Source organism: Carassius carassius, chromosome 9 (assembly GCF_963082965.1).
Source record: "Carassius carassius chromosome 9, fCarCar2.1, whole genome shotgun sequence".
NCBI classification, from domain to species: domain Eukaryota; kingdom Metazoa; phylum Chordata; class Actinopteri; order Cypriniformes; family Cyprinidae; genus Carassius; species Carassius carassius.
In genome coordinates, this window is record NC_081763.1 from 6,718,954 (window position 1) to 6,745,796 (window position 26,843).

At 41.3% G+C, this 26,843-nt stretch overlaps 1 protein-coding gene across 1 annotated transcript in view; it reads right to left on the reverse strand.

Moving 5' to 3' along the window:
- The window catches only part of LOC132148810 (alpha-1,6-mannosylglycoprotein 6-beta-N-acetylglucosaminyltransferase B-like), a 118,534-nt gene that overhangs the window by 69,730 nt on the left and 21,961 nt on the right, over positions 1-26,843 (reverse strand). The window contains exons 3-7 of the mRNA XM_059557528.1: positions 18,616-18,760; positions 13,286-13,395; positions 11,362-11,435; positions 7,475-7,642; positions 3,119-3,283 (exon numbers count right to left, since the gene is read on the reverse strand). Coding sequence (XP_059413511.1) covers positions 3,119-3,283; positions 7,475-7,642; positions 11,362-11,435; positions 13,286-13,395; positions 18,616-18,760 — 662 coding nt within the window. The remainder of the gene's footprint in view (positions 1-3,118; positions 3,284-7,474; positions 7,643-11,361; positions 11,436-13,285; positions 13,396-18,615; positions 18,761-26,843) is intronic.

Sequence of the window (26,843 nt, forward strand, 5' to 3'; positions counted from 1 at the left end):
AACACTAAGTACCAACTCTACCATTTCCATGGGAGTTGCCCCTGGGACGTTAAGAGGGCTGTCTGTGACGGTACCCCTTACGGCCAAAGGCCTACATACCCAACTTAATTGTTAGGGCCTCGGCCTAGGGTAGAGCTAAAGGCATGGAATCAGGAAAGATTCCTTTTAAGGGATACGGCTAAGAACCTAGCATTTTATATTAAGTCTACTAAGTCTTTTGCTTGTCACACAGGGGCTACCGCTTGCTTTCGCATAAGCTTGCTGAAGGAGCTGTCTCAACAGATCTCTAGTATCAACACCCTGTTTAGATAGGTATCTGAGAATACATAGGTGGAGTGGCGCCCAAGATGGACGGGGCTTTTACCAACTCAAAGACTTCACATGCACACTTACCATAGCATGGATTTTCAAATACTGTTCTAAGGAGGAGCTCTCATGGCACTCTGACAGAGCAGCCCATAGATGGAATGGTGCATCTCAAAACAGTACATTTGAGAATCATCAACTCGATCTGTGGAAATAAAACTGGAGTGCTCTGGGAAAAAAAAACAGAGCAGTCTCATATGAGAGGAGAACTCTAAGCTCAGAGTAGCGTGCTCATAGGCGACCCTTCTTGAAAAAGGGGAGCTTAGCGTGTTTACCTAAAGGTTCCTAAGCATCGCATAGGCGCTGAACTGCACGGGAGAGGCAAGTTCAAATTTTACTAACCTCTGGGGAAACACTAACTGAGCACTGCAAAGGAAACTCACAGAGTTTATTAGTAGACACATAAAAACCATTATAGGTCCAGCATAGGAGACTGCTTATGTGAGAGGTTTCCACCTAACCTCGATCAGGTGGAGAGCTGGTGGTTACAGGGGAATTAGGAAGGGGAGGATTAAAAGCAGAAGTTAAAAATCCCTAAAGGGAAAGAGTAGATACCTTGGTATCGCTCTGATTCAGACGAGAACGCTGCCTCATCTGGATCACATCCCTTAGGTTCTGCTTACCTCCTTGTGACCCACTATTCTTCTTACCCCTGCCTGCAGGTGGTAAGCATATGGCATACCGCGGGAAGCATATGGCATATGGCTGCCTTTTTTAATTTTTTCCTTGGAAAGAGACGAACGAAAACTTAGCTTTTCCATTGAAAAAACACTCACAATGCAAGCAGATTGCCTCCTCAAAGACATTGCATGTGTGCTCTTCACCCAAACAAATGATGCAAATAACGCAGAGACGGATGCACACATTGTCTAAACGCTTGCTAGTAGTTGCCATGATAGAGAGTAGAAGATACCGGTTCTTTCAGATGCACGCTTCAAACAGAACAATCAGTGAAGACTAAGAAGAGAATGACGTGTTCTCCCGGTGCCTGTTTATAGTCACACCGGTAGTGATGTCAGAGGCTGTCGCCGACCAACAAGTTGGTGTTTTTTCAATGTATGCTTCAGACACCGGTCACAACAAGGTGTTCCCCACAGCGCCCCCTAGAGGACGCAGTTCGAAGTTCACTTGAAAGGGAACTGCAAATCCGTCAATACAAATGTGCAATTTTAATAAAAATCTTACATTTGTTTTGCAAAGTAGGATGATTGAAATGAATGCAAAATGTAAATTATTCAAATTAGTTAAAAACATTAGTTACATGAACTAACAATGAAAAATATTTCACAGCATATAAGTAATCTCAACGTTTACTAATATTCACATTTTAATATCAAAGTTATCTGTTGACATTAATGCACTGTGAACTAATAAGCATTTATTTATGTATTATTAACAAACATACTGCACATTGGTAGTTAGCTTGTTGATGCATAATGCATGAGTACAGTTTTTACTCTGGTAAGTACTAACTGTATGGACAAGATACTGCATACATTAAAAATACCTTTGTTGTAATAAATGGTACTTATTAATATATATCTGGTTTACATTTTGGTTAAGACTTGTACATTCTTATTAAACATACTAAATACTGTTTTAGTACTAAATATTTTATTTTAAAATGTTTATGTTTTATTTTAGCACTAAATACTGTAGTGTATGAAATGCAGTATAATAGTTTGAGTCAGCAAGGAACCAAGATCATTAATTGGAATTAAGTGTAAGCCAAAATAATTTGACTCTTTAAGATTTTCCTCCTACATATGATAAACACAGACATCTGGTAATCCACATCCATTACTACCTGTAAACTGATTCAACCTACACTGTTAAAAGGATTTAACAGAATGTTCAATGACTCAAAAGGGACATAAACAATGCACCTACCAAAAGGAATGCTGAGGAAGCATGAGCAAAGACAAATTGACAGAAACAGTCCATAATTAAAAACTACCACATGGGAAATGTATGCAGTCAGCCACCATAAACATATTCACAAGCACCTACAATAACCTTACACTTACCAGTCAAACTCATAAGCCACACACTTCACCTATAGTAAACAGCTTTTTCATGGTCACAGTCAACCTCTTCACAGAAAACCACTTCTCTATGTGACAGAACTGAGAGTGTGTATCTGGTCTGTATCTCGCTGTGAGACTGATTTAATTTAATCTACAGTTTTTTCATTCAGGCTTGGCTCTAGGACAGGAAATGAAAATAATCAGTCTGTATAAGGGTATTTTTAATGGATTTTTGAAAAAGCAAATAGTATAAATATTAATGATAATACATAGGATCTAGTTTGCATAAGAACTTATTTATTTATTTATTTATTTAGATAAATTTGTGTTTTGTTGACAGATTTTTTATTTTAATACCATCCAAATACGTCTGTGTTTTTATTGCAAAACAAATTATGGAGTTAATTCCATACTCATTTGGGTCCTCTGAGAAATCAAATCCCGTCCAGATACCAACATCTGTGATTGCGCTATTATTGCACTTTTCATTTATTTTGACCTTCATCAAATACCATATCTACCTCTAAGCTTCTGTATTGAAATCCTAGTCGCATCCAAATCAACACATGATAGGACAGACTTCCTCTGTTAACAACTAAATCAAATGTCACTTCGACAACAAATCCCATCCGAATAGTGCTAATGAAGTCATTGTTTTAAGCAAATCTCATTATGCCCTATAACGCCTTTAATTCACCTTCTTTAGACAGTGTGTGACAGCTCACCCTCTTCTGCTCTCTGTGGTGACCACGCAGGCGCTCGTCAAGTCTGTGTGCAGCTACAGCCCACTGTGCCGCCAATCTGCGCATACGCCTCCTCATGAAGCTCAGCGATTCTTTGCCCGAGCCAACGCGCTCCAACAGTAGAGACAGATCAGAGCGGAAGAATGCCTATAGAAAGAGAAAAAATTTGTGAAAACTGGCAGGGAAGTGTAGATACTAAATTTGTGTCCATAAGTACTGATTATTTTGCAGAAATAACCCAGAAAACAAACATGGCTAAATTACCCTTAAACATATAGATGCACTTAGCATACTGTACTTTTAAAAAGAGTACTTATTATGGAAATAATATGCTTTCAAATAAGTGTGAACTGAATATAACACGTTTTACACTTGACTGCATGTCAATTGAAATTAAATGCGCATGTATAATAGTTTGGTTTATATTAAATGCAATTAGCTGAACTTTGAAGTCCTTTTAGACTAAATTAAGTACATATGCAATTTTTATTTTCTATTTAAAATATGGTTACATTACTATTGAATGTACAGACAACTAATTTTGATAAAATAAAATACACTTAAATTCCATTAGGGCCCAAGCTGCTAGGGGCACTGGGCCCTATTGTTTTTCTAAGGATTATTATAACCATCATTGTTATTATTGTGTGACAAGTGGGGCGGGGCCGAGAGCCGTGGGAACGGAGCGAGGCCGGTGGAGTGATTGGGAAATGAGCGACACCTGCTCCACTCACCGATCTCCTCTGTGGGCACGAGACTGGCGAGTGGAGCAGGTGTCGCATATTTCCCACGGCTCTCAGGCCCCGCCCAACTCGTCACACACCCCCATCTCCCCTCACAGGCCGGGGGGTACCCACGAGCCTGTGCTCTACTCCCCGCTCACGGTACCGCTCACGGTGACCTGCGGGAACCCGGGGATAGGACAGACGAGACAAGAGAAAAGCAGATGGAAGGATGAGGAGCGACAGAGACGAGAGAGGGGAGAGGAAAAAAAATTGTTCCGGTTCCCAGATGCACTGCTGCCCGGCTCTCCACCAGCTGGGTGAATTCCTCCGCAGTGCCCGGAGGTGGCACTGGACGGCCCTCGGTGGATGGCCCAACACTCCTCCGCCAGTGGACAACGGCTCCTCCGGTTTTGGGCAGCCGGCAGGAGTCCCCCGTTCCCTGCTCCTCCCTATTCCCTCGAGGATGGCAGCAGGCTCTGGCCCCTTGGCGAACAGCGCCCACTCCTCCGCTCCCTCACGGACAGCAGCCGCCCCTCCACATCGCGGCAACTCACTCCAGCCCATCACCTCGCGCCTCTATGGCGGCACACTCCCTCGCCCTGCTCGATGGCACCGCCGGTTCAGCCCAGTGGCGAGGGATCTTCAGCAGCACGTCCCTCCTTTCTCCCGGGTTTCAGCACCAGTGTAACACTTTACAAACTCCATAATCCACGGGAAGAAGGAGGCTGGAACGGGCGGACATTCAAACCAAGACTTTAATAATAAAATAAACACCAAGCAGCATGACAGCTCCTCGCTCATTTCCCAATCACTCCACTGGCCTCGCTCCATTCCCATGGCTCTCGGCCCCGCCCCCTCGTCACATATTGTTATTATTATTATTTTATTTTATTTTTTTCCAACTACCCAGGGCTTTTTGGGAGTCTTAACATACTCAAAAACTCTACAGGCTCTACAGAACCCCCTAGAACGCAGTCAGAAAATGTGCTGCAATCTTAAACATTCTTGCACGTAAACATATGGACACATATACACAGGGGTGCACATAAGTGTTCCGCAGGTCCGCATGCGCGACCAAAATAAAAACATGCGCTATGTAAATATGTTCTGACAGCGCTTTTGCGTACCGACATGGTTGACAGCTGTTAATACACAATTACCATTTTAGATCACAAACTGTACTATATAAGTTTTATTTTCAACCTGAAAGCCTAAATCTAGGCTATGCCATGCCATTTTCAAAGCACAATGCAAAACTGTGACATTCATCCACTGACGCTCTTTAATCAGCAGCAGCGCTAAAACCGGAACCGCGTATACTTGCTGGCAACCTGCCAAAATAAAAGCCTTCTGATTTTTAGTTTGAATATGATGAAAATGCTTTAATTTATTTATTTTTAGACACTTTTATCCAAAGCGACTTAAAATTGGGGAATACATAAAGCGATTCTTCTTAAAGAGGCAAACAAACAAAAAAATTGTAGTAAATATTAGAATTTTATTTTTAAGTTTACTATAAAATAAATGTATTTGTATTTAATACTAGGACTGCCTTTTATTTTTAATACTATCACACACTATTATTTTGTTTATTTACTATTATTTTATTTTTTTTAAACTAAATAAATGAAGTGCAATAATATTATAACTGTTATTAATTCATTTTTTTATAGTTATATTTAATGGGTCACGCTATATGCAGTGTGAGGACCAAACCAAATCTCCAGGTTCTATTATGAGAACCAGGCTGAAAAAATTATGTGCACCCATGCATATACATATAGATAAACACATGCATAGATGCATATATTTCATCTATTGAAACTTAATGTATTTAAATATATTTGCAAATACATACTGTATTTGTAATGATGAAATTGCAGTTTAGTACATATAAAATATACTTACTTCAAATGTAGGGTGACCATATGCGCCGTTCATACGGGACACGTCCCAGTCAGGATTTTAATATTGCCTAAAATATCCAGGTTTTGGCTATTTGCACTGTGCAGGTTGATCGTTTTGTAACATTCGTGAGAGCTATAAAGAGGAAAGCAGACGGCTCCTTATGCTTTCCAATCACTTTCACGTGTTTGTTCGTTCGTTTGACTTGAAGCATTGTGGCGCAGTTTTTTTTTTGGATTTGTGCACAGCGAGGTTTCAAGTCAATCGAACGAACAAACACGTGCACATATTTGCATTGCTTTGATCATTCCCTCTAGATCGCATCTCCTCACACGCAGCCCCACGATTGGTCGATTATGTACAATACCTGAATGTTATTGGTCAAACTGCTCTGGATGTTTTAAGCATTATTAAAATCCTGGCTGGGACGTGTCCCGTATGAACAGCGCATATGGCCACCCTACTCAAATGTGATTTTGATTAATACAGTTAACATTTGAATCAAGTACTTTAGATGTACTTTAGTATGTTAGTATATTTTACAAAACACAACAAAAGATTATTCAAACATACTCATTTAAAACATGCTTCTATTTTGTTTTATTATTATTAAAACGTAAAAAAAAATTGTAACGCAAGTGTACACACTTAAATAAACTTAAGTGTCAGTTATTTCATTAATATTACAGTAGTCAACATTTGAAGAGGATCAACCAAGTTCATCAAAGTTGTCATAAGACAAGAACACATTTTGTTTTAGGTTTTAGGACAACTTTAATGGAAGTTTATGATCCACTCAAATGTTGACTAGTTTAAATTGTCCAAGTACAGTTATTTTTATTTAAACATACTTTTAAGATTTGTAGTACACCACAAGTAGACGCTCAATACAATATGTGCAATACAATATATATATATATATTTTTTTTTTTTTGCAAAGGTATACAGTACAATGATGTTCTGTCCATAGATTTCTAGAATATTGCTAATAAATGACTTGCTACTAAACTCTGAATATCTTTTCAAAGCTATGACCTGTAAAAGCCAATGATTTTGTTCTCAAAAGCAATACTTAACTTGAATGAATAGACTGTAAGTGGTCTGTGGACACAAGGTTAATAATGGTTTCGCAAATGAAAGAGCTGTCATTTTAACAGATTGTGGCATATTTTTAAAAGAGTTACTTTTTCAGAGTACTGGTAATAGCTATGTTTATTACAGAGGTAATTTTGCTATTCAGGAAAATGCTACAGTGTTTTATGCTCTAGGGTAAAAATGAATAAAAAGATGTCTCATTTCAGTCTTAGCAGGCTTATTGGCATGGTGAATAACAGTTAAACAGCTGGAACTCTCTCACTTGAAATGACACACTGTGTGAGTAACTAACCAGATGAGAATACACATACTGCTCACACAGTCTCTGTTTTAAAACCCACTGAGCTGCCTTGCTTTCTACAGCCTACTAAGTCAGCATTCTAACAAAAATAAAACCTCTAAGTGACTGATTTGGAATGCTGTATAGGTAACAACTTGTGTGTTCTAGTATTGCCTTCTTGGTAAAAGATACCTGCAATACTGCCTATAGCAACTCATTAGGTTTTGGAAAAGAGACATGTGATCTTTGCCATAATCACACCTCACTAACTCCTACATTTCTCTGTTGCAATGAATTCAGTGTAGTTATTTGTTGACTCTTCCAGGTTCTCACCTGTCTTTTTGGCAGGCTGCTGGTCGTGGGGTGGCTGCTTTGATTCCTCCGGGCCAGCGGGGGGCAGAACCACTCCACTTCACTGAGGTAGATGAGGAAAGAGCATTCAGAGCCGTCTACTCCATAAAATGCGTAGCAAGGGTCCGATGTCCACCTGCCTCTCATCCACTAGAAAAAGAGATGAGTAAAGGTTAACTCTTCGAGTTGTCATTATTTTGACAGAGGTGTGATACCCAAACCAAGTGTGACAGGAACCATCAAATGATCAGTTTTCTCGAATAGCTCAGAGCTTTCCTTCAGGTTGTAATTACATTTACACTGTATTTTGCAGACATATTTATACAAAGCAAGTTACAGTGCATTGAAGCGATATATATATATATATATATATACAACCCGAATTCCGGAAAAGTTGGGACGTTTTTTAAATTTTAATAAAATGAAAACTAAAGGAATTTCAAATCACATGAGCCAATATTTTATTCACAATATAACATAGATAACGTAGCAAATGTTTAAACTGAGAAATTTTACACTTTTATCCACTTAATTAGCTCATTTAAAATTTAATGCCTGCTACAGGTCTCAAAAAAGTTGGCACGGGGGCAACAAATGGCTAAAAAAGCAAGCAGTTTTGAAAAGATTCAGCTGGGAGAACATCTAGTGATTAATTAAGTTAATTGATATCAGGTCTGTAACATGATTAGCTATAAAAGCTTTGTCTTAGAGAATCAGAGTCTCTCAGAAGTAAAGATGGGCAGAGGCTCTCCAATCTGTGAAAGACTGCGTAAAAAAATTGTGTAAAACTTTAAAAACAATGTTCCTCAACGTCAAATTGCAAAGGCTTTGCAAATCTCATCATCTACAGTGCATAACATCATCAAAAGATTCAGAGAAACTGGAGAAATCTCTGTGCGTAAGGGACAAGGCCGGAGACCTTTATTGGATGCCCGTGGTCTTCGGGCTCTCAGACGACACTGCATCACTCATCGGCATGATTGTGTCAATGACATTACTAAATGGGCCCAGGAATACTTCCAGAAACCACTGTCGGTAAACACAATCCGCCGTGCCATCAGCAGATGCCAACTAAAGCTCTATCATGCAAAAAGGAAGCCATATGTGAACATGGTCCAGAAGCGCCGTCGTGTCCTGTGGGCCAAGGCTCATTTAAAATGGACTATTTCAAAGTGGAATAGTGTTTTATGGTCAGACGAGTCCAAATTTGACATTCTTGTTGGAAATCACGGACGCCGTGTCCTCCGGGCTAAAGAGGAGGGAGACCTTCCAGCATGTTATCAGCGTTCAGTTCAAAAGCCAGCATCTCTGATGGTATGGGGGTGCATAAGTGCATACGGTATGGGCAGCTTGCATGTTTTGGAAGGCTCTGTGAATGCTGAAAGGTATATAAAGGTTTTAGAGCAACATATGCTTCCCTCCAAACAACGTCTATTTCAGGGAAGGCCTTGTTTATTTCAGCAGGACAATGCAAAACCACATACTGCAGCTATAACAACAGCATGGCTTCGTCGTAGAAGAGTCCGGGTGCTAACCTGGCCTGCCTGCAGTCCAGATCTTTCACCTATAGAGAACATTTGGCGCATCATTAAATGAAAAATACGTCAAAGACGACCACAAACTCTTCAGCAGCTGGAAATCTATATAAGGCAAGAATGGGACCAAATTCCAACAGCAAAACTCCAGCAACTCATAGCCTCAATGCCCAGACGTCTTCAAACTGTTTTGAAAAGAAAAGGAGATGCTACACCATGGTAAACATGCCCCGTCCCAACTATTTTGAGACCTGTAGCAGAAATCAAAATTGAAATGAGCTCATTTTGTGCATAAAATTGTAAACTTTCTCAGTTTAAACATTTGCTATGTTATCTATGTTCTATTGTGAATAAAATATTGGCTCATGTGATTTAAAAGTCTTTTAGTTTTCATTTTATTAAAATTTAAAAAACGTCCCAACTTTTCCGGAATTCGGGTTGTATATATATATATATATATATATAGAGAGAGAGAGAGAGAGAGAGAGAGAGAGAGAGAGAGAGAGAAGTCCACATATGAAATACATTTGTTCATGAAATTTCATCCCATGGTCAGCTGTAACTGGTATTACTGGAAAAGTGGAAGCATTTCCCTGGAAAAGCAGAAACTCAGCCCGAAACCATGTACAGTCAGAGAGCGGGGCCACTCAGTGCTCAGTAACATAATGTGTAAAGGGCCAGAGTCCTGCAGATTTTAGCTCTAACCATAACCAACACATTTGCCTAAGTTTTTTAACTCTGTAGGACGATGGTCCTCAAGGAACAGGATTGGACACCCATGGTCTAAAGCGTGCTGGATTCTGGAGCAGTGTAAACTTATTCTGTGGTGTGACAAACCACACAGTTTGGCAGTCTGATGGGAAAGTTTGGGTTTCGGCATATGCCGAAGGAGAATATGGAGAATGCTACCTGCCCATTCTACCAAATTTAAAGTTTGGGGGAAAAGAGATAATTGTAAAAATGCTTTTTTTCAGGGGTTGGTCTAGGCACTTTAATTCCAGTGTATGGAAATCTTAAAGCTTTGCATACCAAGACACAGCACACCAACTCCATATTAATGTCTATGAATTTAGAATGTGCAGCAGTCCCTGTTAATCTAATGGTCAGGTGTCCCAATAAATGTGTCCATATATTGGATTTCCCTCCATGAGAACCTTGACATTGTTTCACCTAAAAGGTGGAGTCAGTTCAGGTCAAAAGGTCTTATTAACAAGCCGGGTAAAGTCTTCACGTTAGATTAATTAATTAATTAATTAATGTATTTATTTATTTATTTTATTATTATTATTATTATTATTATTATTATTATGTTTTTTTTGGGGGGGGGGGGGGTGGGGGGGGGGGTATGGTTTCTACAAAAATATTAAATATATCAGTTTGTTGTGGTCTGCTGTAACCTCCACAATACTCCAAAGTGGTCCTAAGTTCTGAATTGCAGTATAAAATGTACACGGCACAGGTTTTGAGGGTGTTTTTGTGCTGTTGCCTGATCTGCATAATTTATTTAGTGAATCGGGGGCCTAAAGCAGTGTAGACAGCACATGCAAATAAACAGCTTTCAGCAGGAGCAATTCATTATTAATAAAGTAACACCTGTATGCATTAACTACAATACAAGTCATTACATGCATCATAATTATTTAAAACTTTTGACAGCCAAAGATTTTATTTAATAACAAAAAATAAATAAATAAATAAATACATGCATTTAATGCAATGGGGGAAATATGCACATGTAAAATATGTAGGAATTTTTATGTAGGTAAGTGAAAATATGTTCAGATTAGAGGGAGAAAAAGATTTATGAGGATAAACTCTGTGTGTCTCACAGGGGCCAAAATTGTAAATGATTGCTGAGTATTTTATGTAAGCAATTTGTTTATCAGTTCACGAAGAGTAAATAGTTCATGAACTGCAATCAATTTATTTATTTAGTTATTTTCAGAAGTTCAAAGTGCTTTTTGCCGTCAATGACAGTTCCAGTACATTAGTGCCAACAAAAGCTCTGATATAGGATGTTCACCATAAAAATAAAAATAAACATATACAGTATATATGCATTGTTTCTTTGCTATACTTGGCCTAAAGGCTGAGCACGGTTTGGTAAAGAGTCTGGGATGGTCTGATTGGAAAAAAAAAAAATAAATAAAAAAAATGCAGAAAAGAGGCATCATCTAAAAAAACAACAACAACATCAATCAATGAAACCGTTGTGAAAACACTCAGTAGGAAATCAATTTGTTTAGTGCCAGTGTTTGTTTACACCAATCTGTATTTCTCTAAGGTAACTAAGAAATAAAATGAAATTTTTTTTAGACAAATGTGTCAACTCACATCCACTTTACTGGCGCAATCCGGGTACCTGGGATCCTTCGGGACTTCGCATTGGCCTGTAACTCCATCTCGGCCTGTAGATGAGAAGGACAAGCTGTCACAGTCTGATAGCACTCTTCCACAGTACAGTAGCTTCAGTATGGAACACCAGTGGGATCCAAATGCTCTCGGTTTTAATGAGGCTTTGGAAGAGCCCTCCATATACTCTTCCATCTCCTCAGCTTTCTTTAAGCTTGCTTTATTAAGCATTATGAAAGTGGCCTCTTGCCCTCATGCCTCTTACTTGTCGGTGTAATGCTTGCTCTGGGCTTTGTTAAGAGATATGTACTGCTTTCTGTTCCGATGGGGAGAAAAAAGGAATAGAAAATTGCAAACATCTCCTCGCCTTGATTAATAAACTCCAATCTCTCACTGGTAGCCAGCCCCAGCCAGCTTAATTAATGAAGAAAGAGGTTGTTCTTTGTAAAACAGAATACTTCAGATGCATCAAGCATGCTCACAGAGAAAGGAATTATGGGCTATTCTGCTTGATTATGAAAAGATACTAAGCAGTAGAAAATCACACTTGAACTTTTCAATCAGAAGACATCCAATGACTCCTGTGTTCACTACACACATGGCACAATGATTTTAAGAGATTCACTCCCACATCATTCACTCGTCACTCCTTAAATTTGTAAGTTTATAAATGCCTATTAAAATCTCTTTTGATTGCACACTCTAATATATTATAATATCTAATATCTCTATAATCTGAGACACCATTGGGATCTATTATTAAACTTTAGAGGAAACACTAGTAATGCTTTTGGTGTTTCTCAGGAGAACATTTTATAAAGAATGATAGTTTAGCAAAAATCTTAATGTTTATATATATATATATATATATATATATATATATACACTGTATATATGTCACGTTATGTCACATTCACATTCACTGTGAACAGACAGAGTTACTGGAGACTGAGAACATGATATATGACTTAAAATAAAAAAAAATATATAATATTAGAAACTGGAATTTTACAAAAAGTCGTTAAAAATACAATTTCAATTGCACACGAACTGATCATTTTCAACATAAAAGTTCTCATAACAAAGCAAGCAGAGTATAAGCAGAATTTTTTTTACATTCTATCCAAATGACAGAGCAGAAGTATGAATTGTATTTGTCTTACATTAATAGTTTAAGTAAACCTCCCACACAGCTTGCACATATGCTCGCTAAAAACCTGCTGGAATTCCACCAAACTCTGTTAGCAAACTTTAGAGATATCAAACTCTGTGGAGGCACTCGCTGTACAAATAGCGGCAAGAGATGATTGGCATTATAGTAATGAAGTCCAATCAAGTTGCATTAAATAATAATAAGTGAATGTGCTGTCCTGGAAAAAAAAAAAAACCTGGATCTAAACCCCGACCTCTTCATGGCTAATTTTAAACAGTGTTTCTATATGATTTTGGCTGAATAAGAGACTAAAAAGGAAAGTTTTTGGTGAGTAAATCAATCCTGCGTGTTATATGTAGCTCTTTAAGGACATAACGGATTTAATTATACTTATTATAAGTTTAGACACAATGAGACAATTGTTGATGTATAGTAAATTATAAAGTATGGAAGCATAAAATACATGTGGCTATCATGGCTCAGACCATCTTAGCTTTTTGGTTGCAGATTTAGGAATCTTGATATAGAGTTTGAAATATAATTTATCAATCTCTTCTGAAACTCAAGAGGAGAGTTTTATGAGACCTTTATTTTCTCTATAAAATGTAAGTATTTTTCTTCATTTGCTCTCCATTTAACGGGATTGCTAATTCCAATATAATTATATCTAATTCCTGATTTTCCTTTACTACAATTGTCTTTGCAACAAGGAATTTTGGTTCCTTGCCACCCAAACATAAATGAGAGATTCACCTCTGGCGGGGATGTTAGTCTTCTTCAGAATCTGCTCCATTCGTGTAGCCATGTCGGACACATTCTGGGCGATGGCCTGGATTCGCTCCACCAGACCTACGGGCTGGAAACTGGTAAAATGAACAGCAGTAAGAGAGAGAAATGATGTGCAGTAACGGCTATTAAGGAAATAGTTCAGTCCAGATGTGGCTGGGCTACTTTGATGCCACTCTTCTGTTTTTTGGAAAGAATCAGTTCATAAATTTTGCCAAACAACTCATTTCATGATCTACAGAAGAAAATAATAGTTTTGAACAACACAAGGTTGAGAAAGGATGGCTTTAAATATGCAATATGGAAATGCAGCCAACCTTACAGTACCTGTGCCTAATGAATATTAGAAATTTTTAATGGATGAAAGCGAGTCTAACTTGAATTAAAATGCACATGCACATCTACAGCCTTGAGTCTGAAGTGCCTCTACTGAAGCAAGTCTTTATTTATTATGGAACTGAATTGCAACATCCTTGAATGGTGCGATTACCCACTGGACATGCTAATTGTTTGACATGAGCTTGGAGCATGAAATAGCGATGCTTCTGCACTGACATCATTTACATAGATAGATAATGAAAATGACATGTGGCATGTTTAGTCCTGGCCCTGAGAGAAAAACATGTTACAGCAATTAAGCCAGTGGCAACTTAATTCACTTGTTGTTGACAGCATAACAATGATTTAAAAGATTAAAGCAATAGTAAACCAGCTTTGGAATCATAAGATCCCACCCTTACTGTAAATCACTCTCCAAAGCCACGCCTCCTCAAACACATGAACGTGCACAGGCCAGTGACACAGAGACAGACAGACAGATGTTTGCCTGTTGTAATGATGTGCAATCACCAAGGGCGCTGCACAAGATCCCGGGCCCTATGCATAGGCAGTCCTAATGGGCCCACCTCCCCTTGACTTACTTTAGATATAATATTCCTTGTTTTTACTCAATTGTGCCAACGAAAATAGTTCTAAATGAAGATCACACTGTTTTGTATCTCTGAGCAATGGACGGAGTTTAATTTTTAAATGAATCAGCTTTCATATGCAGAATCCAGAAATAGTTTATCATGTTGGAATGAAAGACATTGCCGGATTAAGTGTTTCTTGTTCTTACCCAAAAATACAAAATGGAAGAACGAGTAAAATTTGAACACAATCTTTCTACTCAAGCTGTGTATTAACAGACTTTATGCTTTTACTCAATTAATATTCTAAATTGTGAGTTCAACTTTTACCAAAATCATTTTCTGGTAAGATATCTGTAATTCTACTTGAGTATGGCTTTCAGGTACTTTATACACCACTGCTTATGCATGTGTTTAATAATTAGTTCATTCATTTTACTTCTTCATTGTACTATAACTGTTGCTGTTTTAAAGTGCAAAATCCTAAAACATTGTTTGCAAATTTTAAGAAAAAATTAATAAAAATCCAAAACAGACTATCACTGTTGTCTCTGTACCCACTGTACTTCTCAAGCTCTGTGTGATTCTAATTATTTTTGACTATATTTTTCTCTTGCGTCCGAGACTATTTCAATAAATCCTCAATAGGTATTGCTTTAGGTATCTCATGAGACTTTCACAGAGATAGGGAAATGTCTTTCTGCAAGCTTAGGGAATGAATTGTCATCTTTGTTTCACACCAAGAGTTTGATTTCTTTATAATACAGCTCACATGAACCGCCTGCAACCTCGTGCCCTGCAGCTACATCAGCAGCACGCTGAGGCAAACAGCCCCCCTCTGTGAGCAACTCTGTCATTCCCAATAAATGTCACCTCTGCACAGCACAGAGCTGAACGCTCCGAAAACCACATCATCTGAACCCTGACCTTTCTGACTTCACACCAAAAGACAATAAAGTGTTCAAGCGAACTGTCACTTGCATGTTTGACTTCCGCTACCTCTGCACTTCTGAGATTTCTTTTTTTAGATACTGTCAGAGCTTTTTACCTCTTGTGGTCTTTCATCCATACCAATGAAATCAGCTTTAGAAAGAACGTCAGCGATGATTTTTCAGTCCAACATTTCAGAAACGGAAGTTCTAGGGCTTGCGCTGATACTACATTCAGTCTGTACTGTATTTCAAACATGATCATTAGGACTGACTTTCACATTTCGTGAGTGATGACATTGGAGCCGTTGTTCAGACAGTATAGACAATATCTGTTATATCTACATCGGTTGCTGTAATAATTACTTCAGCAACAATATGATGCCCAGAAACCTCCTTCAGCAACAACACCGAGTACAGCGCTTTGATGAACATGTCTACTCATTCAATATTTACTATATAACAAATGGCACATAGTTGGCTATATGGTGAATGAGTGAACAAAAATGAGATCTGACTGTAGACTACACATTATATATGACAGTACAGTATATACGCACTATATCCAAAATGCAAAAAAACAAAAAAAACTAAAAAAAAACAAAAACAAAACCCTAAAAAAAATCTAATTTTATCTTGTCTATTTCAGATTTAGACACATTTCCAAAAACCTGTTTTTATTTTTTTATTTTATTATAATTATTTTTTATTGCATTATAAATTGTAGCTGTAGAATATTGTAGTTCTTAACTTCTCATTTCATTTGATTTTATGCTTTTCAGTCTACAAAACATGAATTTGAGGCCATGTCCAAATGTACATGGGTAAGTTTTTCCTTCTTCAGTTTAAAAAAGAAATCTCCAACCACATGAAAACGCAAAACGCATGCAATGATGCACTGTCAAACCAACACGTTGTGATATAATCTCAAACGCTAAACCATGCTGGCCAATCAGAAGCCTGAAAAAGTTTCCAGTAGGCAGAGATAACCGCTCTGGCTCCGACGTCTACATGATAACACTGCAACCAGAGTTTTTGAAAATCTTCACCCTGGCAAGGCATTTTCAGAAATGTTCTGTTTCAGAGACCTGCTGCTGCATTTGCATGAAAAGCCAAACAGCATAGAAAAACCGCGTTATCAGAACCAGAATCAGAATCATTTATCAATTATACAATTAACATTATATCAACGTCCTTGTCCTGAGCAAACCAAACAAAAACAGTAGCATAAACTCCTTTCATACACACAGTCTTTAATGGAAAATTACTAGTAAATTGCTGTTTAGAAATCATTGTGAAGACCTTGTGAAAATATACCAATAAATCAGTTTTACATTTTCCAGGATGAGAAGATGAGAAGTAACATTTTCATTAAATTGCCGTTATAATGCAATGTGTGAAAGGCTTGTAAAAGGCTTGAAGGAATGCACTGATCCTATAAATGTGCTTTGGGCCAATTATAACATTTTGATTGTGATGGTGCGTCACACTGTTTACATTGATAATTTGAATAATTTTTTCTATATAAACATGAGCTGGACGGACATCGTTGATTGTTGCAGTGCATCTTCATTCTTTACCCTGTCTTTTTTCCATTCATCTGTGGCTCTACGTTGGATATTATTGTGCAGCATCTCTCATTTTTCTCGCATTAATGCATTCTGTGAGATCAGCCCCTCACGCCTGTCACTCAGAAGTCCAAAAATGTTGGACAGATAGTGAAACTAAAATGTGTCTCCTCATCCAGGCAGATGTAGAAAGCAGTGAAGCATTTAAAGGTCATTTCTGTTGATTGACAACACAACGTTTATTCATATTTTAGTACTGTTGTGTGAGCCGTATTTTAGTGTTAGAAATGAAGTAAAAGTGAAGTGTCGACTTTCACAAGATGTAAAGCATTTGTGTGTTTACCAGAAAAGTCACTTTGAAAAGTAATCTGGTCATTTCACGGTAATTTGCCAGGTTTCATGTCTGAAAGCATCAATGGTTTGACAGTTGAATTATTTTTTGCAGTTCCATTGGTGACACTACTGGTGCAGGAATGATATACTTCAGCTTTAAACTATCACTTCCATTGATTACTTTTCAACGAAACAGAAGAAATTTAAAGTTGACATCATACTTTGATGCGCATCAAAGATTGTATAGCTGGGGTGTGTGGGTGTTCTTATCTTCTAAGATTCGTTGATGTCTGGAGAAATCACAAAGTAAAGCCATGGCACCAGCGCCCGTTTATACTTCTGATGTGACAGGCATCTGTTTCCATGGAGACAGCTGAAAACTCTGGAAAGTGTCTTAACTAACTCATCTGCAAGAAGTTGACTTTATCTGAAACATAGCGACAGCTGCTGCCTTCAAGACCTATTGGGAACTTCCCACTTGCAAACTCTGAACTTGTCACTGTGATGTGATGTGTGCTCAATTGTTGTGACTAGAATAAAAGGGATGCGTTGAGCTTTCTTAAGAAGCATTTTTGTGAAGTTTAAGATATGTGAAAATCTCTATATTTTCTCAGTTTATGTTTATTTCTGTATAATATTTTATTCTCTTGCAGCCACAGAAAATGATGACAGATGTGTGTTGGTCGTGCAGGCCAGTTGCCTCATTAACCAGAAGCTATGCTTAGCGCAATCCTTCATCATATACACACAATGTATGCAAACCGGTTTTCACATAAACCTTGTTCAGACTGTAAGCCCAAATCTGATTTCTTTGCAAATCCAATTGAAATCCAATCATAAAGAGATAGTCTGAGCAGCAACGGACTACGTGCAATCCGATTTTTTGAAATCGTGTTCAAATCACATTTCAAAAAAAAAATCAGTTGCAGTCTGACTGGTCAGATCGGATTTAGCGTAGCTTTTTCACATTCTCACATCACGTAAAGCATAAACGTCAGACATTTTTGTTGTTTTTTTTGTAGAAAACATGCTGAACATTTATGCAGAAACAAGCTTTTGTTGTTGCAAAGTGCAAGTCGAGTGAAAAAAGACAATGTACTGCTAGTATACGCACATCTTTGAGCCATGAGACTTGCAGACACGGCGGCATGGAATAAATAAAGTCACACATTCCAGCTTCCTGCATTTCTGCCTCTGCCTCATAAGAGGAAATATAATCCAGTGCGACGGCAGCATGTTGTCATGCCGTAAGACAACATCTGTACTGTAAACTGTTTTGTACTGTAAACCAATGCAGATATTCAGTAAAATGAAAGAGTGTTATGGGACACACAAATTTGATTGTGATTAATTTGTCCTCAAGCCATGATGATCTGCATTTTCAGTTGAACCATGCTCTAACAGCACAAAGACAAACATGGAGATAACTGGCAATTAAAACATCATGGTGTCGTTCGTGTGCGACTCATCTTGTAAATACGATTATCCCTTGGTGACTTGATGGCACCTGACTTGTAGAATGCTACTGTTGTGCTGTAATCATGAATGTGAAGCTGCACCTGTGGAGAGCAGAGCTCAACTCCTCCAGTTTGTGGGACTCGCTGCTGTTGCTCATTTTTGATAGGGTGTCGATCCTCTTCATGATTATCTCCAGCATATCACTGATCTTCCTCAGGACCCCTCGAGACTCGAGACCACCCAACACTGTTACACAAAAGAATGAGGACATGTCAGTTCAGACACATACACCAACCAACATGATATGCTTACAGACATTGCTGAAAAGATCGAGGTAAGATTCAGAGAGGGATTGCTAACTCAAAAATTTATATTATGTACTCATTGTAAACTTGCTATTCTAAAGCAGTATCACTTTCTTTTGTGGAACACACACACACACACACGCACGCACACACACACACACACACACACACACACACACACACACACACACACACACACACACAATGTTTAAGAGAACATATAGAAAAAATGCAGCAATTAATAGGGCATGTTTTAGCCATTATATATGTAAGTTTGCAGAACACTAATTTTCAGTAGCATAAATAATACCTTAAAATTTTAACTAAACTATTGCCTTTTTTGTCATTTTTAAAGCATATCAGACCTATTTCCACTTTACTGTCATTGTATGGGGTAGATTTGTGTGCCATGACTTTGTAAATATCATCTTTTGTGTTCTACATAAAGGTTTGAAATGGCACAAGAGTAATTGATGGAAGAACAGTTTACACCACAGCTATACGGGTCCCCACGCTGTTAGACCAGCACCAGTCCAGCATGGAAATTTATGTTAGCCCGAGCCAGTCTTTTCAACCGAGGAAAAACACAAAACAGAAATAAAAATACTCTGGGGTTGTACTATTGAGAAAAGCTCAAAAACAAAGTCATGGCAAAACAAAGAGCCTAAATGGAGACTGAACTGAATTCGCTGGCATATTAGTTGTATTTACTCATAATACAAACAACAGGCTGAGGGTTTTATTCAACAACATTTCAAAAGTGTCTCATTAGCACAGCATCTCTCTCCAGACCATCAACGGTGAGGAAGCCTACTTCAACTCTCATAACTGAAGAAAGGACACAAACAACACAATACAGGAAGGGGACCAATTAGGCTGACAGTCAAGTTTAATTTCAGAGCTTTCCGAACTCCTGCCGTCTGTTACCCAGGAAGCTGGTGCAAGTGAGTGGATGCCTCTCACCTGGCCAATTAAACAGAACATTTCTACAACTTTGAGGTCAGTAGGCCTTCAGAACACTCCGCTCTGACATTCTCTGTTCCCACTCGCTGTTGAGATCATCGTGAAGTGAATGCATCTTACTAATGATGAAGGCTACAAGAAAATTATAGCAGAGTTATTTCTAAAGTTTCTTTTACCCACACGAAGGCCTCCGTGGCTTATCTTCCTCAGGGCTAGACTACTTTATTTTGGGGTCAACACTTCTCAGAGTTAGATTTGTGCCCTCTGATTGTAAGTAAAATGCTTTGCTCTGTGATTGTACTCACCCTCATGTTGTTTCCAGCTTGCATGCATTTATGTCATATTTCAAAGAATATTTCAAAGAAAAGAAAACACTAGAACCCATTGATTTTCATTGTCTTGAAATAATAATGAGTCAATACATACAGAAGTGTGGGTTGCACTTTATTTCACAGTACGTGTACTTATAGTGTACTTACAGTGTATTTATCTAAGAAAGTTCTGGTAATACAAGGTAACTACATGGGGTAGGGTTAGGTTTAGGGGTAGGTTCAGGGTTAGTGCCTAGTTATTACATAGTTATTGTAATTACTATAATAAGTACATAGTATGTACACGTTTATCCAAAGCGACTTACAGTGCATTCAGGCTATACATTTATTATTATAATTTTTTTTACCAGTATGTGTGTTCCTTGGGAATCAAACCCACAACCTTTTGCACTGCTAACAAAATGCTCCACCAGCGAGCCACAAGTTTAGGTTACATGTTTACATGACTGCGAATGGTCATTAAAGTGTTATTTCAGCCAAATATTAAAATTATGTCATTAATAACTTACCCTCATGTTGTTCAAAACCCGTAAGACCTCCGTTTATCTTTGGAACACAGTTTAAGATATTTTAGATTTAGTCAGAGAGCTCTCAGTCCCTCCATTGAAACTGTGTGTACGGTATACTGTCCATGTCCAGAAAGGTAAGAAAAACATCATCAAAGTAGTCCATGTGACATCAGAGAGTCAGTTAGAATATTTTGAAGCATCGAAAATACAATTTGGTCCAAAAATAACAAAAATTACGAATTTATTCAGCATTGTCTTCTCTTCTGTGTCTGTTGTGAGAGAGAGTTCAAAACAAAGCAGTTTGTCATATCCGGTTCGCGAACGAATTCATATTTTTTTGAAGCACCCCTGGGCGCCGCCATTGGCTAGTGAACCCCCATCTGCTGTTAGCATTCCATTGACTCCCATTCATTTTGGCGTCACTTTGACAGCGAATAACTTTACATCTGAGGCGTTAAAAGACTCCATTTGTCCAATAATTATTTCCACAGTAGAGATTATTATTTGCACAGTAGAGAAATTACCGTATGGACAGGACGAGAAGCTAGCAGGCAATCTTTTAGTGTCTATGAGGCTATCGGGGGGACATGGAGGCATAAAGTCAAGGAAGATAATTAATCAGAGTACTTACCAAAATGTGCTCCTGTTCACGCTCGCTTTCTCTGGAAGATTCAGTGGGTGATTCAGTTCCTCTTCAGGAACTCGAGCTGCGTCGAAATACGCTTTGGGGAACGCGCAAGCGTGAACGACTCTGAATATCGCGTGTAATCAGTCCAATGGAAGAGCGTGACGTCACAGGCGGGGTGACGTAAGCGACCAGGAAGCTATAAAAGCACGTGCCACGCAGCTGGCGTCAGCTTCGCGTCTTTCAGCAAGTGCTCTGTGTGTGAATGTCATTTGTTTGTCTTGTGAGTCTTATTTACTGTTGTCTGTCCAGTTAAGAGCTCCTAGACATGCCAAAAAGCAAGGCTAAAGTTAAGCACTCTGATGGCGATTCCAAATCGCGTTATAGGTCGTGTGTTCCTCCCTGCCCGAGATATATAACGGGTGGGGATACACACAGCCTGTGCGTGGTTTGCCTGGGTTCTAAGCACGCTGAGTCGGCTCTCGAGGGGGCCTACTGCCCGCCCTGTGAGCGTATGTCGGTGCGGCTGCTTCGTTCCCGGAGGGCCCTCTTCGAGGAGGGGGCCTTCGCCAGCGTTCCCCGCGGCGCTGGTCCCGCTTGTGCCGAGGCAGAACGGCGGCTGCACTCGTGGGGTTCGCAAGTCGATCTAGTGGAGGGAATGGAGACGGGCCAATCCCTATCTCCTTCCACTTCTGCCAGATCCGGCACCCAATCCCTAGAGTCGGAAGCACGCTATTTCAGAGCTGAGAAGGACCGCTGATCTCTCCCTCCGTGCCACCAAGGAGACCGCCCGAGCGATTGGGCGGTCCATGGCAGCTATGGTGGCCGCGGAGAGGCACTTATGGTTGACCCTGTCTGATATCAAAGAGCGGGACAGGGTCTGTCTATTGGACACCCCGATTCAGTCGACTGGCCTGTTCGGCGACGCAGTCAAATTCTGTCGTCGACAGGTTTCAGGAGGCCCGCAAACAAGTGGCGGCGTTCCATAAGTTCCTCCCTCGTCGCTCCCTCGGGGCATCTGGGTGGAAGGAGATGCACCAGCCGCACCCTAGCTCCTTGCATCGCGAGGCCCAAAAACAGAGCATCGCCTCTCGTGCTCCTCCGCGTCGGGAACAAGAGTCCAAGTGACGCTCTCGGCCGAGGTCTTCTAAGCCCAAGCTAGATCTCAGGGCAGTTATTGAAGCTAAAAAGTCCTCGGCCATGAAACCCTGACGACAAAAGCCCAGAGTTTCAGAGGGCAGCCTCTGCTGGGGTAGAGCGGTACACACCACAGTACACGGTGCCCGTCCCGCCTCAGCGCCCTCTGGGGGCCGGGCTGCCAACCCTGCCAGTGTTCCAGGGCGCAGCGGCTCCGAGCGAGCATCGGTCTCAGTATCCTCCGCCCGTGCGCGTAGCGGGGCTGAGACGCTCGCCGCCCCTGCGGGGGTCTCTTACACCAGAAGTCAGTCTCGAGAGACTGATTCCCTTAGTAGAATATTTAGCAGCGTGGAAACTACTGCCAAATGTATCTCGTTGGGTCCAGCACACAGTAGAAAAAGGCTACCGTATTCAGTTCGGCTCCGCGCCGCCAATATTTAACGGGGTCGTTCAGAAGATAGTTGGCCCCAGGCAGGGTCTGGTTATGGAACAGGAAGTGAAAACCCTATTAGAGAAGGAGGCCATCGAGGTGGTCCCTCCTCAGGACAGGGAGTCCGGATTTTACAGCCGGTATTTCATAGTTCCAAAGAAGGATGGGGGGCTGCGTCCGATTATAGACTTGAGGGTCTTAAATCGTTCAGTTATGAGACTAAAGTTCAGAATGCTCACAATCAAGCATGTTGTAGCTCAGATCAGGCCCGACGACTGGTTTGTCACAATAGATCTCAAAGACGCATATTTTCACATATCCATCCTTCCACAACACAGGAAGTTTCTGAGGTTCACTTTCGGGGGCGAAGCCTACCAATATCGAGTACTTCCCTTTGGCCTTGCACTCTCACCCCGCACGTTCACAAAATGTGTAGATGCGGCTCTGGTCCCCCTGCGCATGCAGGTCATCCGCATTCTCAACTATATCAACGATTGGATGATTTTAGCTCAGTCAGAGCAGGTTGCGGCTCGGCATCGAGATGTTGTTCTCGCACATATGGGGGAGCTGGGTTTGAGACTGAATGCTTTCTCCGGTTCAGAGAACCACCTATCTAAGCGTAGTATGGGATTCGACCGCGATGCAGGCACGATTGTCCCCTGCTCGTATCGAGTCGATCTGCATCTCAGTCGAGAGAGTCAGAGAAGGCCAGTCACTCACTGTCAAACAGTTTTTAGAGATTGTTGGGTCTGATGGCAGCTGCGTCCAACGTGATACCTCTTGGTCTGCTGTACATGAGACCCCTACAGTGGTGGCTCAAGACCAAGGGATTTTCCCCGAGGGCCAATCCACTACGCACTATCAAGGTCACGTGGCGCTGCCTCCGTGCCTTAGACATGTGGAAGAAACCTTGGTTCTTGAATCAGGGCCCGGTGCTGGGAGCTCCTTCTCGCCGTGTGACACTGGTGATGGACGCATCCCTCACCGGCTGGGGTGCAATCATGAGTGGCCACCCTGCCCGTGGTCTGTGGAGCGGTCGCCATCTAACGTGGCATATCAATTGTCTAGAAATGTTAGCAGTTTATCGTGCACTGAAGCACTTCCTCCCAGACCTGAGGGGTCACCATGTGTTGGTGCGCACCGACAACACATCGGTGGTCTCTTACATCAACCACCAGGGAGGTCTGCGTTCGCGCCCTTTGTACAAGCTGGCGCACCAGATCCTAGTGTGGTCCCAGAGCAAACTCCTCTCATTAAGAGCAGTATATATTCCTGGGAAATTAAATATGGGGGCAGACATACTGTCGAGGCAGGGGCCGACGCCCGGGGAATGGAGACTTCACCCAGAGGTGGTGAAGCAGATATGGAGAGTTTTTGGCAGGGCTCAAGTAGACCTATTTGCGACTCTAGAGACATCACAATGTCCCCTTTGGTTCTCTCTAGTTCATCCAGCTTCTCTGGGACTGGACGCTATGGTACAGACCTGGCCGAGGCTTCGTCTGTACATTTCCCCCTATTGCTCTGCTCCCGGGAGTTCTGGCGAGAGTACGCCGGGACGGGGCCAGTCTGTTATTAGTAGCCCCTATTCTGGCCGGGCCGGGTATGGTTCTCAGATCTAGTCTCGCTCCTCGACGGTTCTCCGTGGGAGATACCGATCAGGACAGACCTACTCTCGCAGGCGCAGGGTACGATAGTTCACCCTCGCCTGGAGTTGTGGAAGCTGTGGGTGTGGCCCCTGAGGGGGCACAACTGTTAGCAGCTGGTCTCTCAACTGAGGTTGTTGAGACCCTCCTCCAATCCAGAGCTCCCTCAACGAGGAAACTGTACGCCCTGAGGTGGAAACTCTTCACCTCATGGTGCAGAGACCGCCAGTTAGACCCAGCAAACTGCCCAGTTGGTACAGTTCTGGAGTTTCTACAGGCTAGGCTCTCTGCAGGGTTGACCCACTCCACGCTGAAGGTTTACGTGGCGGCCATTGCGGCCTACCACGCCCTTTTCGACGGCCAGTCTCTGGGAAGACACCCCCTAGTTACACGTTTCCTCCGCGGTGCACTGAGGCTGAGACCTCCAGTACGGTCCCGTATTCCCCCTTGGGACTTGGTTGTGGTGTTAGAGGCAATGTGCAAACCCCCGTTTGAACCTATCCAAGATATCTCAGACATCTCACACTTAAACCTTCTTTCTGTTGGCTATTACCTCTCTGCGGAGAGTAGGAGATCTTCAGGCCCTCTCTGTGGCCCCTACTTATCTTGAGTTTGCACCGGGCATGACCAAAGCGTTCATATACCCTCGAGCGGGATATGTTCCTAAGGTTCCCTCTGTTACACCACGACCTGTAGTGCTGCAGGCCTTCTGTCCTCCTCCCTTTCGGGAGCCTGACCAAGCGAAGCTAAATTGTATGTGTCCAGTTCGAGCGCTGGACGCATACGTCCACAGAGCTGCCCTGTGGAGAAAAACTGACCAATTGCTTGTATGCTACGGTCCCCCCAAGAGGGGTTCTCCTGCTTCTAAGCAGACTATTAGTCGTTGGATAGTCGAGGCTATCAACGCCACCTATGAGTCCTCTGGTCGTCCCCCGCTGTCGGGAGCCAAGGCTCACTCTACTCGGGGTATGGCGGCCTCCAAGGCCTTCCTAGCAGGTGTATTCATGCTGGACATCTGCAATGCTGCGGGGTGGTCCACGCCCTCTACGTTTGTTCAATTCTATGGCCTAGACATGCCAGTCACTCCAGGCGCTTCTGCCCTCCTGTCCTGAGCTGTGCTCTTCGGATACACACTAGGCAGGGGTTTGGTAGTCTGGCGGCGTTGGTACTCGTTTCCAAAAGCATTTTTCGACGCAGCTCGAGTTCCTGAAGAGGAACGTCTCTAGGTTACGTATGTAACCCTAGCTCCTCGAGGGAACGAGACGCTGCGTCTCGGAGCCATACCCCCGGCACCCTGCCGGCGCTTGCTGGTACTCTAAGCTGATGCCATCTGCGTGGCACGTGCTTTTATAGCTTCCTGGTTGCTTACGTCACCCCGCCTGTGACGTCACGCTCTTCCATTGGACTGATTACACACGATATTCAGAGTCGCTCATGTTGGGCGCGTTCCCCAAAGCGTTTTTCGACGCAGCGTCTCGTTCCCTCGAGGAACTAGGGTTAAATACGTAACCTAGAGACGATTTCTCTTGGCAAAGCGATTAGAAGACTTACAGGTTGCTCATGTGACATTTACGTCATCAAGCTCAGTTTGAGTCTGCACAGTACACCCGACCCCCTGGAAGTGCGTGCTTCTAATTGACTTCATTTTTCACTGTTGAATCCAATGGGGTCGCTGTGTCCATTTCTTTTACTGTCTATGGATGTAACCGGATCTTTTTGAACCAGTTCACCAAATCGAACTGAATCGTTTTAAAGGGTTCGTGTCTCCAATACGCATTAATCCACAAATGACTTGAGCTGTTACCTTTTATAATTTGGCTGATACTCCCTCTGAGTTCAAACAAACCAATATCCCAGAGTAATTCATTTACTTAAACAGTACACTGACTGAACTGCTGTGAAGAGAGAACTGAAGATGAACACCGAGCCGAGCCAGATAATGACTCGTTCACGAGTCAAGAACGTGTCTGTCCGATTCGAGAACCGAGGAGCTGATGATAGCAGATGATAGATGATAGATGATGATAGATGAGAGCTGGTGAAGCAGACCGACACACAGAGCATCTGAGCCAAACTGATTCTTTAGTGATTGATTCTGAACTGATTCTGTGCTAATGTTATGAGCCCAGGTGCACCGAAGGCTTGCAATCATCGCAAATGATGCCATTACGTCGAGCGCAAAAGAACCAGTGAACCGTTTTCTTCAACCGACTTCACATCAGTTCAGTCAGTGTACTGTTTGAGTAAATGAATTACTCCGGGATATTGGTTTGTTTTAACTCAGACCGAGTGTCAGCCAAATTTAAAAAGTTAACAGCTCAAGTCATTTGTGGATTAATGCGTATTGGAGACGCAAACCGTTTAAAACGATTCATTTCAATTTGG